Source organism: Buteo buteo, chromosome 15 (assembly GCF_964188355.1).
Source record: "Buteo buteo chromosome 15, bButBut1.hap1.1, whole genome shotgun sequence".
Lineage (NCBI taxonomy): Eukaryota > Metazoa > Chordata > Aves > Accipitriformes > Accipitridae > Buteo > Buteo buteo.
In genome coordinates this window covers 12,499,640-12,515,160 of record NC_134185.1, presented here as the reverse complement: position 1 = coordinate 12,515,160, position 15,521 = coordinate 12,499,640, and the positions used below count along the sequence as shown (strand labels likewise).

The 15,521-nt window shown below is 45.7% G+C and overlaps 1 protein-coding gene across 4 annotated transcripts in view; it reads left to right on the top strand.

The window, feature by feature from the left end:
* Positions 1-15,521, top strand: part of BACH2 (BACH transcriptional regulator 2) — a 196,727-nt gene that overhangs the window by 159,349 nt on the left and 21,857 nt on the right. For all 4 annotated transcript variants that reach the window (XM_075046617.1, XM_075046615.1, XM_075046616.1 and 1 more), the window contains one exon: positions 12,080-13,624. In XM_075046617.1, the coding sequence (XP_074902718.1) occupies positions 12,080-13,624 (1,545 nt within the window). The remainder of the gene's footprint in view (positions 1-12,079; positions 13,625-15,521) is intronic.

Sequence of the window (15,521 nt, the reverse complement as noted above, 5' to 3'; positions counted from 1 at the left end):
GATGCTGGCTGCCAGAGCTGTAGCCTTTTAGAAGCACTCTAGTGTGGCAATGATACGATGGTAATAGAAATCCAAGGAGAAAATGATCTTTTCGGAGCAGATGGGGCTCATTCAGTCCCTTTCACACACGTTCACGTTCTCTAGTCTCTTTCTCACACTAGCATGCGTGGGTGCACGTGAGCATATGTAGACACACACCACACACAAATAGCTGTAAAGTCCCGACTTCCACTCTCCCAGGAAGTCACATGTCAAGCTCTAAATGCCATCATTTTTCTACTTGGAGAGTATTTCTGGGGCTCCTAGGGTAGATAGCATTTTCTACCCCTCGCTTTCTGGATAGATCTTAAAAATCTCACGTATGAAGCAGAAAGGGGGAAGTCAGTTCCTTGGGGACAGCCCAGAGCCAGGCATGGGGTTGTGGCTGTGCTGGGATGCCGTTGCCCATCCTTCCCGTCCTTCCCTGCCTTCGACTGCTCTCCTGCAGGGCGCTCCTGCTGAGCCTGCGCTCCTTTAGGGACTAGAAGAGCCATTTTACCTTTGCTCATAGCAGACATGACATATCAGCAGGAAGGCAAATGCCTCCCATTTTTTCTGGAGGGATTTATGGAGCATAGCTAACCTTTTGGGCCACTGCACGAGGAGTTGACTGCTCCTTGTGGCGGACAGGAGGGGACCAACTTTGCCAGCTCAGCAGTGGCTGGTTCTCCTTGCAAACCTGCTTTGCTGAGCTGAGTGAACGTCATTGATGAAATGTGAACACCAAGCAGTGGAACAAAAGCCACCGTAATCCTCAGATCTGTTAATAGGCATGCAAGAACAAAAATGAGGTGAACGCAGAAAAATTGCATGTCCAAATACCAGAAATTAAAAGGCAAGGCGGGGGAAGAGGGGAAGGAAAACTGGAACAAATGCAGCATTTGGCAGGTTTTGTTTTAAAAACATGATGCCTGCAGGAAGCCGGGTTCTTTATACAAGGTTTCAGCCTACCAGTTAATAATTGTAATTGCCTGGTTACCTTGTGGAGCGCAGTAGTAAAGCCTTTGACATTCAGTTCCTTCCACAGTCCAGCAAAAGCATCTCTGGATTTGAAATGTTACGGTATTTGCTGGACTGCGCTCTCTGCTACCCCAGCGTAAGGATGCTGGTGATTTTATATCCTGTGCCATGCCGGCGCACGGCCACGGGCAGTGCTGGAAGCGTTGGCATCGTCAGCCCTGGGGAAACCACAGCAGAGCATCCATGAGCTGCAATGGATGTTTCCCAGCCCCGTCTCCTGAGCCTGCTTCTTCTCCAGCTCCTTTGTCTTCTGATTTAGTTCTCTTCCTCAGAGTGCAGCCTTGTGTTTTCCTAAATCATATCTGACAGATCCTGTTTCTTCCTCTCCTACGCTACGCAAAGTATAATAGTAGGGCTTGTAGTGAGATTCCTTGCTGTGAAGTATTCCTTGTTTTTATAAAGTAATTACAGTGTATTTAATGCACTGTGTATTTAATACACTGTATTATATAGTCTGTTCGCATAAATAAATTCTGCCGTGCTTGGGAAAGAGTATTGGTGTAATTTACAGGTCTTTGTAATTTTTCTGTATTGTTGTGTTTGCTTGTGTATTAATTGCAGCTTTGGAAACTCTGAACCACTCCTCTCCACACCCTCTGAATTAGCAAATTTCTACACGCATCTTCATTTTCTGCCTATTTGGGTATTTCCTAATGTAACTTGGAGGCTTCTAGAGTTTTTTTCTTCATTCTAGAAGTTCTTAAACTGCTTTTTGTTTTCCCTTTTTTCTCCCCACTTTGGCTCATGTTGTGCACCTAAACAGATCTTTCACAGACTCTTCTCTCACAATTTATATTCTGTGAAAGTTTTCCCACTCCTTCCTCCCCCTCCTCACTGCTCAACACTTTCTCCCCTTTTTTTTTTTTTCTTTTTTAATCTGGGGGTCAGTTTAGTTTTCCTTTTGCAAAAATATGGGACTGATTTTAATTTTAAATTACAGTTACACTTTAATTCTGATGATGCTCTTGGGTTAAAATCTTTTCATTTCTGCCCGTTTCTTCCCTGCCGGTTTCAGTATGGCTTGCATAGGCACCCAAGGAGAGCAGGTAGCATTTCTGCTGAGCCACCCTCCTGTGTCATCCTTCATTACTGTGTTCCAGGTTTCTTAAGGTGCAGGTTGCATTGGAAAAACAAATGTATTGCAAACTGCCAGATACGACAGCCATATTTCCCTTTGCTTTATCTTCTAGTTCATGCCTGAGTGTTTAAACTGCTAATTAGTGCCGCTGTTTTTTATGTGTTCTTTGTTGATGCAGTCATGTCATAGCCAAGTTGTTCCTTCAGAGAAAAGGTTATTTGAAACATTCTCATCTCTAATTTTCTTTCTAACACCTCCACCCAGAGTCTGACCGCAGCAGCCTGAAAGTTCTTCTCCAAGCTTTTTCACCTATGCTTGCCTGCAGGTACTCTCTTGGCCATAATTTTGAATTTTCTGTGTTCTCCAGTCATGCCCTGGGCAGCCTCTAACATCAACAACATAACCCAAACCATGTAATTAGTTAGGAAAAATTTGTCTCCTTCTGCTGAAGGTGTTTTCTCCAAACAATGGCATTTCAGCTGTCACTCTTCCGGCTTGATGCATAGTACTACAGGCAGTATTCTCTTAATGATTTAATAAACTAGTGTTTGACTTCAATACAAGTTGCCAAGTGAGCTTTTAAAATAAGAGCTCTGACAGGTGCCAGGTGGCAGGTTTGCTTGCAGGGGTGTAAGAAGTCCCCCACTCCAGCCCACGAGCTGCTTTGCCGAAGGCGTTGCGCCGCGGTGGGGTGGCAGAGGGAGGTGTCTGTCCCCCAGTGCCAGCACAGCTGCCCCCCCGGCAGCCCCTCGCCTCCCTGCAGACCTGCCTGCCTTGGCTGCTGAGCTCCGCGTCCCGGGCTGTGGCCTGGAGGAGCGGCCACGCAGGGAAACGTTCCCTTACACTCAGCAAACCACTGCGGGCGGTAAAACCCAGAGCGGCCCAGCGGGGTGTGCCAGGGGACATCCGCCAGAGACCGATGGTTGCCGTAGACGGGGTCCAGGTGGTGCATCCCTGCTATGGATAGGCACTGGATGTTCCAGTCCTATAGCCTTTCGGTTTTGCAAGCGTATTCATCTATGTTTGGTAAAGATGCCTGCTGTTTTTTGCATTGACATGTGTCAGCAGCAAAGTATTGAAGCTTATGCCTGGTGATTTCTAACTTCCTTCTCAATAAACAGTGTATTTTCTGAAAGGTGTGGCAAATTCAGCAAATTAATTTCCCCTAAAAATTTTTAGGGATGGGAAGGATGCTGAAAATGCCCAGGGATACCGTCAGGATTTCCAAAAGTAAATTCTTTGTTTTGATTTGAAACCAATCTCACTTTTGAAAGGTCAAAAGAATTTCAGCTGGCTTCAATAACTCTGAGATGAAATAAAACTAGAAGTTGTGGATTAAAATAAGCGTTGCAGTTGGATCAGAGATTACTTTATTTTTACTTTTATTATTCTGAATTTTAGCTTTTTTATTCCTTAGACATCATCTGATTCTGTCACCCTCTTTGATTGGTCTGACATTACTGGTCCCAGGCTTGAGGGCCAGGATTTTTGAGAATGCTTCGAAGTTGGGGCCATTACCACAGTGACTTTGATTTGGAAAAACACAAGTACGCGGGTGCCTTAACTCCTTCGCTCCACCCGTAAGTCACATGCGGTCGAACGCTGACATAACCAATAACATGGGCATTGATCCGCCGGCTCTTTACGTTTGGCGATCAATTCTGAGTCACTTGCCCCGCCGTCAGCGCTGACGCACTTTTCACGGGGCGATGGCCATGGTTTGCAATTATTGCTCCCCATCCTCGAGGCGAGTCGAGTGTGAATGACCTCTCCTTCCTCCCCATCTCACCTCCTGCAGTCGCACCTGCCGCCCGGGAGCATCGTGATGCTCTGCGGGCACTGAAGGTTATGGGTCTTTCCCTCCCTTTCAAGTGGGGAGGGAGGAGGCCTTTTGAAGTGCTGCCCCTGGATGTGTTTGTTATGCCGGAGAGAGGAAAATGAGAAGTCATTTGGTTTCCTCCTTCGATTTGTAAATACTCTCACATAGGCAGTCAGGGCTTCTAGTGTAAATTCGTCATCTGGCCAAAGCAGGGACTTCAAGGGGAAAGGCTGAGGCGGGCACCTGTGCAATTTTTTTTTTTCAAAAGCACAAAATTGGAAGTTGGACGAGCACTTCCAATGTGGCATCTTTTGTAGAAGTACCGCTGAAGGGAGTTAAGCGTCTCCTTGAAGCTCTCAGCGTGACGCCTCAAGAGGCTGTCGTGGAGGATGCGCTGGAAAGATACCTCAGTGTGGCTTTGCAGGTGGCAGCTTTTTCAGTGGGACTTTTTGCTAAAAAATAAAATAAATAAATTAGGTAAATCAGCCTGTCAAAGAAAGGAGCTGTGTGTCCAGGTTCTCCCTTCTGCTAGTGTGCATTCATGCCCAGCGTTGTGTGTCGTGGTGGCAGTGTGGTGGCCTCCCACCCCTGCGATGCGATGCGATGCGATGCGATGTGATGCGATGTGGGAGATGCCAGACTGTCACTTGGACTTCGGGTCACTCTTCTGCCCAAATCTGTACACACTACCTGAAGTGACAGAATGTTAAACTGGGGCCAGCAGGGTATCTGCTTAAGTCAAAAAGTGGTTTTAGAGTTAAAACAAAGGCCTCTCCTCATTGATCTTCTCCATCAGTGACTTGTACATTCCTCTCTTGTTTAAAAGCCCAGATAATACAAATACCTGCATCTGATGCTTCTCGCCCAAGTTGAATTTTAAAGAGTGATTACTCATTTTAGGAGCTCCACAGATTTATGAGCAGATAGGGGAAATACATCTGTAAGCTGCTGGTGAGAGAACATTTAAATGCTGTTAAATTAGAGAGGGGAAAAATGCAGTAAAATACTGGTGTGGCATTGGCTTACAAAAGTACTCTGTTGTTTATCATCTCTTCTTCTGACTTTTTCCTGCCTCCTGCATGTTCCCGCCCTATGTAAGAGGATCACAGTTTCAATACGGTTCCTGACTGTGTGCAGGCTTACTTTGTGCATGTATAGGGACAAGCCATGATAGCTAGCACCGTTGATTTTGCACCTGCAACTGACCTGTTTGAGCCTAGTAATACGTTTAAATCTTTCAGAGAGTTTTCCAAAACCAAGTAAGCTCAAGCTAGGAAAAACAGAATCTGCCAGGCTCCACCATCCCAAGTAAAAATAACTAAGTAAATAACCAGGAAGACTCTTAACTCTTAATGGAATAACAGCTTTGGTGACTGATTTTGGTTATCAGATTACACTCTGAAAATAACTTCTGCACTATACTTGCAATTGGCTGTAAAAGAAAAAAAATACAGTGTGATCTAATTTTAGCAAATAAGATTAGAGTTAATATTTAATCCCAGAGACCTTCTTCAGGCTGTGGAAAAAAATAGCAGCAGCTAACTGTCACTAATCTTATCTCCTATTTCTAGCATGTGTTTGATTATATAAGTTGTAGTGTTAGGAACATGCTGGCCAAGTGAGAAGTTAGTAGTTTGTTTGCTACATCCTTGGGCTTATTAGACAAACTTCAGGGCTGAGAGGGATTTAAAAGGTCTTCACACATGCCTTTAGACTGCAATAGCAACACTGACAGGTTAACAAAATGGTTACCACAGTGGGCCCACTACAAAACAGTAGGTGAATAACAGATCAATTTTGAGTTCTGCAAGAAACGGTCACATTTCTTCTATGTTTCTATCCAACTGCTTTAAATTAATATTTAGTTTGGGATTTGATATTCGGCATGTGAGGTTTGATTCAATTTTCCTTTCTTCCTTCCCCACAAAATGGCTTAATAATTAAATCAATATTTGGAGATTAGAGATGAGGGGTTTCTAACTGTTTTTAGGTTCCTAGTGATGAATTTAACCTGAAAATCAAAATACTAAAAATATAATCCATAATCCTACAAGCAGCTTGCATGCTTCACAGAAAACCCATCAGTATTCCTATTGATTTCAGCAAGGCTACTCAAATGTGTAAAGATAATAATCTGCGCCTGTGCTGCTCCGTCAGGACTTTTGTGTTCTCAGTGGGTCTGAAGGTCTGACCATCTAATTTACCCCCAAGACAGTGGGATTTAGCAGCTAATGTTCTGCAGATCTCATTGTGTCCCCAGAGGGGAGGAGGGGGCTCTGCCCTCCCACACCACCACCAATGAGCTTGTTCTTTGAATATGCCCTAGGTATGCTTTATTGGAAAAGGAACAATTGCGTGTACATTTGCTGTTGAACTTTGATGCTGTTTTCTAGAAGGTCTTTGGCACTGTGCCCTAATTAACATGGAAATTAGGCCTGGAAAAGCCTACCAAATTAAAGCCCACCTCGCTGGAACTAGGTTGTGCTTTGTTAGTTTTGCTTTGCAGTACTCAGATATAAAGTATCCATCATCTTCCCTAGAAAGCCTTTCAAGATCTCTCTGAATTTGCTGTTAGGTTAAGAGTCAGGAAAAAATCCCTACATTTTCATTTCTTCAGTTTCTTCTCGCTGCAATCGGCAATAGCACCCCATAGCAAACTAGACAATTTTTCTCTGTTCTTGATGTTAGTATGCATCAGATTACTGTAAACATTCTCTTGCTCCATTTTAGATATTGCCTTGCCAAGTTTTACATTCCTGCATGTTTACAGTGATCTTTCCTTGCCCTTAATCACTTTTCCCCTCTTTAAATTGAACTCAGACTTGCTGGCATTTTGCAGGGGTTGACCTTCCCTGCTCCAGATGCAGCTTTTCATACAGATGCCATTCGGAGCAGGGTTACCAGACATCCATGTTTCCCTTGGAAATAACCTTTTTTTCCTCCTGTAAGAAATACTGTCTGTGCAGAATCGGAGGATTTTGTCTATTTGTCTGGGATTTTGAGACATCTGGAAGTCTGGGCAGCCAGCTAATGAGCATGCACTGATGAACTCTGCAGCACACAGCAAGTCCAGCCCATCCACAAAAATGTCAGACCTCTTCATGTGCTCTGAGGCCACGTCCCGTGTGTTCAAAACAATGCAGAGGCCTCCACAGCATGCTTGATCGGCCATCGTGGAGGAGACCCAATACAACGGGGAGCCAGAGAGAGTTCACCCACAGTGCTGTGTCTCCCGTGGCGCCTGTTGGTGTGTGTACAACTACATTTAAAATAGAATTTCTGGCCTAGAAGTCCCTTATGAAAATACAACGTTCCTAACGTGGAAGTGAGCTAACCCTGCTCCTAATTTTAGAATAGTGTGTGCCCAGTACTAGGAAAACGCTGTGCTAAAAACAGTCTATATTTGCATCTGTAATGCTGCCTTCTTTACTAGCATTTGTCATTGCTGACTCTCATTTCAGCTTCTTATTCTCCCATCTGACAGTGACCAATATTGTTTTCCTTGAATTAGCCAGTTTTTCATTAATGATACAATACCGACCAAGGAAGAAGGGAAGGCAGAGAGTATAACAATGATTCAACTATTTCTCCAAAAGGAAGCAGCATTACCCGGAATGCATTGAGGAAATATAATGAGAGATGATGGAGGAAAATAAGGGAAGGAAGATTTCCTCACGAGGAGGTTTTAAGTAGAGTCTGGCAATGATCTCCCAAAGGAAGTAGTGGAAGTCTGGTCACTTAAATCAATTAAAACTAACCAGAGCATCGCACTCCACAGGACTCTGTAAGGAGAAAAGCAGTGTCGGACTGAACTAAAATAGATTTTGCATGCTTATTTTCTGCAGGGCTGCTGTCTATATTTTGCTGGTAGATTCAATATGGCTAATGCTGATTAACAACTCTATTGATGGTGATTATATCATTGCATTATTTCCAGCCCGTTCCCCAGTATCATAAACTCATGAGGGTGTGGACATACAAAACATATCCCCTGGCTCGGCTAGCTCAATCTGAAAGACAAGTGGCAGATAAAGGGCTGGAGAACTTTCTTTCTTTCACCTTAGCGGTGGTCAGGCTTGTTATCACTACAATGCTGAATTGACGTAGAGCTCTGCACCACATGGTGAGCGTGGGGTACCTGTGGCAGCATGGCAGAGGCAGGAGCTGCACATGGACCCCCGGTTCTTGATCTTTTGGATTGCTGTAGAGCAAGAAGATGTGCCCGATGGCGTAGGTATGGCTGCAGTACCGTGTTCTCTGTGCACTAGGTGTGCAGAAGGGTTTTAATGCATACAAGACCAGCTGGGGACAGGAGCAAGGCAAAATAAAGTGATTCATCCTTAGACTTGGCAGCGTGTTTGGCATGTTTCAAGTACACAAGAGAAGTCCTCTCCTATCCTGCCTTGAAAGATAAGGGAAAGCAAGCCTCCAAGAAGCTGAGATCTTTGCTTGCTTTTCTTGTCTGTGTGGGCATTGCTGTTTTGTATGTACATTTCACCTTTTCTCTGCCTGATTTTCTTGTAGCCAGTCAATTCCATTTAAACAATAGAAGCGGGTAGAAATTGGAATAAGGCAAATGATCGGAGGGCAGGGAAGCAGGGACTTGGCATATGAGCTTGGACAAGGTGCCCAGTGGAGGTTCTCACAAATTGACCTGCCTACTTAAACATTAATTTACATGGAAAACAAGGTTTAAAAGCAAAGAAGTCTTGGACATATGGCATCTTATTTACAGTAGGGAAAAAAATAAAGTGAGATTGTTGCTGGCATGTGTTTTACCCATCCAGCAAAGGTCTCTCTTGTGTAAATGGAGACTGTTATATCAGAGAAATGATCTGTTTCCTTCTGCAAACACAGATCAACTTGGTTTCACTAACTGTTTTCACTGGGATGCATCAGTCAGGTCAAATCATTTTAAAAGACTGATCTTACCTCTTCCTACAGAAATGCGTGTGTGATGGTAATACACGCAGCTTCAAAGCCTTTTCTTTCCCACCGTGCGGTGCTCATAGCCACGCTCCAGCGCCTCGATCGCAGCCTTCCTGCCAGAATGCATCAGATGCGGGCGGTCCCAAAGCTTGTGGGGCTGAGGCAGGGGACCCGCCACGGGATCCAAATCAATATTTAGACAGCTTCAGGCGACAGAGATTGCGCTGGCTTTCACACTTGGCCGCAAGCTTTGCATCCGTTTGTTTCCAAAGTTATTGTTTGTGCAGTTTCAAGCATTGGCACTTGAGAGGTTCCTCCCTGAGGGCAATGACAAGCACCGAGTGCTTGAAAAGAAACTCCCCCTCTGGATCTGAAGATTGTGAGAGCGAGGAAAGTTGTGTCACGGGGTAAGATCTCGTAAGAAAGTCAAGGCGCATGTTTGACCAGCATTTTCATCATCCTTCACCTGAGGCGTCTGCTGGGCATCATGGGGAGCCCGCAGCGCAATCTCAGGCTCTGCTTCTGGTATATCCAGTGCAGCACAGCTGTAACAGCTGTCTTGCTGCTGTTTGTTATCACGGTGGTTTATTAGGAGCAAAAACCTGAGTCATCGTGGGAGACAGCCTTGCTGTGGGGTGGTATGAGTCAGCCCGAGGCTCTGCAGCGTGCCTGCGCTGGGGGGGCGGGCAGGTGGGTGAAACCCTGGCCCAGCACAGAAAATTATTTTGATTTGCTTTCCAGTCATTCCACCTAGTGGCCAAGTGACACAACTGCCAGGAGAGCTGGGTTTGTGCTCCAGAGTCCCTCCTCATCAAAAGGGGCCCAAAAACCCCAAAAGGTATTTATAGCTGCTCCTACGGACCTGTGCTGCTGCAGAGCTCACAAGATGTAGGAATGTGTAAGCCCCCACACTGAAGATCTTACCAAAGAGAAACATCGGCCTGCGAGAAGCTCATTAAGTTCCCAAGCAATTTTGTTAATCATGCTGTGTAGATAAAATGCAGATAGGCCTTTAGTGAGCTGATAATCTAACAAATAGGCAGAAAGTGTAACACTGATAAAGCAGCGATCGGTTTAATAGCCAGCTGTAAATCTAGGCAATTCTGTACCAGAGGCATATTGTAAAACAGGAATGTGCAAGTGTGTAAGCATGTGCATGGAAATGCACTGTTTCTTAAAACAGCAGATACAGCAGTAATATTATGTATGGAAAAGCTATTGGGAGCAATTTTAGAGGTGTTTAAAAATATTTTTCTCTCCATCAAGTCTACACCACTTGTGGTATCTTCATAATCCAGCATCACAAGTGCAGATCTATGAATAACAAAGGCTTGGTTTTGGAAGTCAGGATTTTCTGTAAAAATCTGTGAGCTCTATCACCGGTCCTGAGGCAGTGTAGGGAATTTATAGGCTTTTCATTGGGATGAACCAAATTATTCACTCAGATATATGCTAATCAGGAATAAAACCATCACAAATTCATGGCCTGATGTCTCACCAACCTCTTGAGCATCTTCTTGCTCAGTGGTGTTAATTCAGTTGGAAGGACAAGGAAAAGCAGCTGATCTTCAGGGTATCCCATACCTACTGGATAGGATATCCTTCTGAGGAGCTGGGAAATGTGAGTCTGGGAAAGGGACCTGTTCTCCTACTTTCTAGGTCCCTCTTCTGATTTTTAGACCATTTTATGAAAAGGGGACAGCAGTGCTTCCTCTTCTTCTTTGTTTTAAAAGAAGAAACTAAGCTGGGAACACCTACCAGAGACACCTACAGCCAGAAGGAGGTTGCAGGCTGTGCATCCCAACCTCACGTAAACATGCAGGTGTTTGGCTGCTCTGAATCCCATCTGGATGCCTTTCCTTGGTATGCAAAGCACAGGGAGCTCAGGTTTGTGAATACCACTTGCAAGCAAGTCAAGAAGGTGTCCTGGTGAATCAAGACTGAAGTGACTTACCTGGCGAGGGTCATGTGGAAGGTGGTTGGTGCAATGAGAAATTGAGTTGTGGTCTCCCACATCTCAGCTTAGTGGCCAAACCACTGAATCTCATTCTTGTGCAGAAACCTTTATCCTTGATGGTGAGCCCTGGTTTTGAAGCAGCCTCTCGCTGCTTCATGAAGAATAGTTTTTCCAGTACCTTTGTTTCCTGCCCATTGGGGGAAAAAAATTCAACAGAAGTTAGCACCAGCGCATTTTTTGTCAAAAAATAGACAATATCTATAGTTTACCGTGTGACGTAGCAAGTTATTTGATAGTTATGTGTGAAGATGCCACTGGAAAAAATCTGGGGGGAGAAAGTGTGTATTTTTTAATATATGATATGTGAATGTAAAATATAGATGGTATGATGAGAAAAAAAGGACAAGTAGTGGTGCATAACTCAGACCTGGAACAGTTGATTGGAGATCACTCTCCTGGAAACAGTTGTTACTCTTTCTGCAAAGAAAATGGTGGAAAAATAAGTACTGAGGTGGGACTCTGACTAATTTGTATCACTTTTGAACTATGAATATGGATTTCTTTCCTGTTAGCTGTACCTTAGAGTCACTAAAATAAGGAACAGTATGAGGAGAATAATTTCCATGGGATGGAGAAAAGAGCTGTGCAGTCAGTACTTACCTGTTATTTATTCAGCAATGGCTTGCAAAAATTTGAGAAGAAAAAAGAAACCGGTTTGCTCTTGAAAGAGGCAGAAAGATACTTTCTGTTGAATTTTGCTGTCATATTAAGTTTTTCCTTCCCAAAACACTTTTGGGATTGAAGTGGTATCTTAAGCTTGAAACCACTGTTCACCAGAGCTTCCATCAGGGCAGAAGAATCAAAATTGAATTGGTACTTTCATGGTAGTGTGCTGCATCACAGTTAAAATAAGATCCATTGAAGAATTAGCAGCGTCTACACCAGTCTGTTTTTTTTCAGTCTTTTATTAGAGCAGAGGCTTAGTTCATAGGTCTTCAAGGTATTTGGGAAAAACAGTGCTCAGCTCAACCTGTACAATGATGTACAGGAGCAACGTAAAGGAAGCAGTGCTAGTTACTGGATATAGCATCATTGCTGGCGTGATAGAATAACTGGTACTGAGCAGTATTTACTTCTGGACACTAGATCTGTTAGGTTATCTAACTACGCGATGAAGGACTTGGGATGATAGCAAGAACTGATGGTAATGCTGGCAATTTCCCTCTTTTTTTTGCAGGTCACTGTCAGGGGATTTGGTCCATTGTTACAGTTTGCCTACACTGCTAAGCTGTTACTCAGCAGAGAAAACATCCAGGAGGTCATCCACTGCGCTGAATTCCTGCGCATGCACAACCTGGAGGACTCCTGCTTCAGCTTCCTTCAGACGCAGCTGCTGAACAATGAAGATGGCCTGTTCCTGTGCAAAAAAGATACCACCTGTCAGCGCATGCACGATGAGGAGAACTCAGATGGAGATGAAGAGGAGACCATGGAATCAGAGACGTCAAAAATATCTTGCCCAAGAGAGAGGATGCACCAAGAGCCCTTCAATTTTGAAACCACTGTTGCTGGAGCAGACAAAGGCGAAGGGATGCTGCCTGACTCTGACATGCTGAGAGATAGCAAGGACAATTTGGACAAAGACGCGGTAACACGGTACCCCAGATACAAGAAATACCAGCTTGCTTGTACCAAGAATGTCTACAACACATCACACATCAGTACCTCAGGTTTTGCAAGCACATTCAGTGAAGAGAGCTCTGGAAATGGCCTCAAATCAGGACTTGCTATGGGGCAGATAAAAAGCGAGCCTCAGAATGAAGAGAACGATGAAGAAAGCATCACACTTTGCCTGTCTGGAGATGAACCTGACATCAGGGATAAAGAAGGGGATGTTGAAATGGACAGGAAACAGCCAAGCCCCACTTGTGTCGACAGGCCAAAAAGTGGGTCCTCTCCTTCTTGCTTGCGGTCTTTCTTCAACAGAACAAAAAGCATAGATTTGGTTGGCTTCCCCAGCACTTCCCAACAGCACTTTGGCAGGAGTCCAGCATGCCCTTTTGAAAAAGGGACAACTCAGGGTGACCACAAAACTGATTACATCCCTTTCACAGGGAACTATGGACAGTCCCATGCCATGCAGAAGGATGCTTCCAACTTCACAGTGGGATCACCGCTCAGGGGGCCCGGCTTTGAAACTCTCTGTAAGCAAGAAGGGGAGCTGGACAGGAGGAGTGTTATATTCTCTTCAAACGCTTGTGACCAAGTAAACACTTCGGTGCATTCATATTCCGGTGTGAGCAGCTTGGACAAAGACCTCACTGAGACTGTGCCAAAGGGTCTGTGGGCTGGCGGTAGCCAGTCTCTCCCCAGCTCTCAGACCTATTCGCACAGCGGACTGACAGCTGATCACTTGCCGGGAAGGATGCGGCCGAACACCAGCTGTCCGGTGCCAATTAAAGTTTGCCCTCGCTCTCCTCCTTTGGAAACCAGAACCAGGACCTCCAGCTCGTGCTCTTCCTACTCATACGCAGAGGACGGCAGCGGCGGCTCTCCCTGCAGTCTGCGTCTTTGCGAGCTCTCCTCTTCCCCTTGCTCCCAAGGCCCCCGATTCCTGGCGCCCGAGCACCAGGAGCCCGGCGTGGTGGGAGATGGATTGTACAACCCGGTCCGAGCCCAGATTAAATGTGAGCCATCCTATGGAACAAACTCCAGCGATGAGTCTGGGTCATTCTCAGAAGCAGACAGTGAATCATGTCCTGTGCAAGACAGAGGGCATGAGGTAGGGATTTAAGATAAGTACATATATCGCAGTCGTTGTGACCCAATTAATCACTCCTTGATTCTCTTGAATGACTTGGCATTTCCCCAGCACTTTCTTTGTTTATAGGGGCAAAGAGTAACTTCTATTTATTCCCTCATCAGCTGAGTGTGCGTGGTTGACTTCACGTAAATAGGTCTGCTTGACCTCCGAGGTGTTTGGTGTGTATCAGAATTTGGGTATGGGACAACAACAAACTGCTGAATGATGAGAGCGCGTTGATGTGCTTAGGAGTCTGCTAGCAGTGTCTTGTCCTCCTTCCTCCCTCGCCCACTTGCGTGGCACAAAGCACCGTTCCTCACCCTTAATTTGCGGAGGTGGTTCCAGCTCCGCTTGTTACTGCTGCTGGTGTGTCTGAGCACCCTCAAGCCATGCCTTCGCTGACACCGAGGGTCAAGCAGCTGGCTCAAAGGGCCCCTGCTGCGTATTGCTAACAGCCCAAGTAGAGGAGGCAGACAGTGGGAGGAGAAAGAGGTGTGAAATTACTTGAACAGTTGCATAGCTGGCCACCCTCGGCAGTGGGAACGGTATTCAAGTCATCTTCCCTCTGTGTGTTCGTGTGTCTCGCACATGCAGGTAATGGGTTTTGCCTCTGTTAAGTGACAACTGAGATGATGTTTCCTGCCTGTGCCCCCACTTTGTTTGGTGGTGAGCTCTAGCAGCTGTTGCATAAATGTTTCAAAGAGAAGTTATCCTTTAATTTCCAGGACTGTTAGGAGAATGGCAGGGGGATGGTCTGGGGCTGAAAAGCAAGCTGTGAATTTCAATGCAGCTCTCCCATGAGAGGGAGGAGAAAGGGGGCCTGCTCTAAAACTAGAGATGGGCCAGCTGGAGATGTGGTGGTGATAACTGGCTAACTGCGATCAACTAAACTGTCTGTGTGAAGTCAGTAATTTGAGGGAAGACTTAAATCATGGAGATACTTTGTGAAGCCCAGAAACTGAAAAAAGACTGGATGTTTTCATAGAGTTTCATTAGGAAACTACATGACCTGGAGAGCATCTGGGTGAGGTTGCCTATCTGGCTCCTCTGGTAATGCTGAAATGCTCCACTGAGAGCTTCTGCTTCAGCGTGGGGAGCAGCGAGTGCAAGTCTGGGGGGTTCACGTGCTGTGAGCACCCAGTTCAGAGCCAGGGGGGCCTAGTTGTGGGCTAAGGATGAAAAGAGTGAACTTTATTTTATCCCTCAGACCTTATTCCAGCTACATCCCAGGCTCTGGAAGATACCTTTCAGACAGAGGTGGGTGGTTCCTTTAGTTGGTTGCTTAGCTCTAAGGAAGGGCTGAAGAGCCTGGGGAGCCTCAGGCGTCCTAATCCCTGTCATGCAGTACCGGTGGTTTTGAGAGGACAGTTCTTGTTTGTCCCCATGTCCTGAGCTGGAGACAATGCAGAAGGGAGAGGAGTCTCCTCGGGAGGCTGCCTGGGATACTGTGTGTAGGACCTAATTCACGAAGCCCTACAGGAGAACCGCTCTGCTTGGCCGTGCCAAGGTTACTCGGTGAAGTCCTGCCTTTACAAGGGGTGGAAGGGAGCAGGGAGTGGGACCGAGGGGAGCATCGGATCTCCACCCACGCGTGCTGCTTGCTCAGCGAGGGCTAATGCGCAGCACGAGGCAGCGAAGAGGACGGGAGGTTAGCCTTTTGGGGTTTGATGATTAATTAGCTGTCATAATCGGCTAATTGTGTGGAGATGCTGCTGCAGAAACGAGCCTGAAGAGTCAAACGAGAAGGTTATAGGGGACTGGTGGTGGTTTCCCAAAGAAAGTATGTGAATGTGTGCAGGAGACCGTGGATGAGAGGAGAGACATTCACAAGAGGCGCAAACGGGTGGGCTACAGGAGGCCATCTTGATGTGCCGCT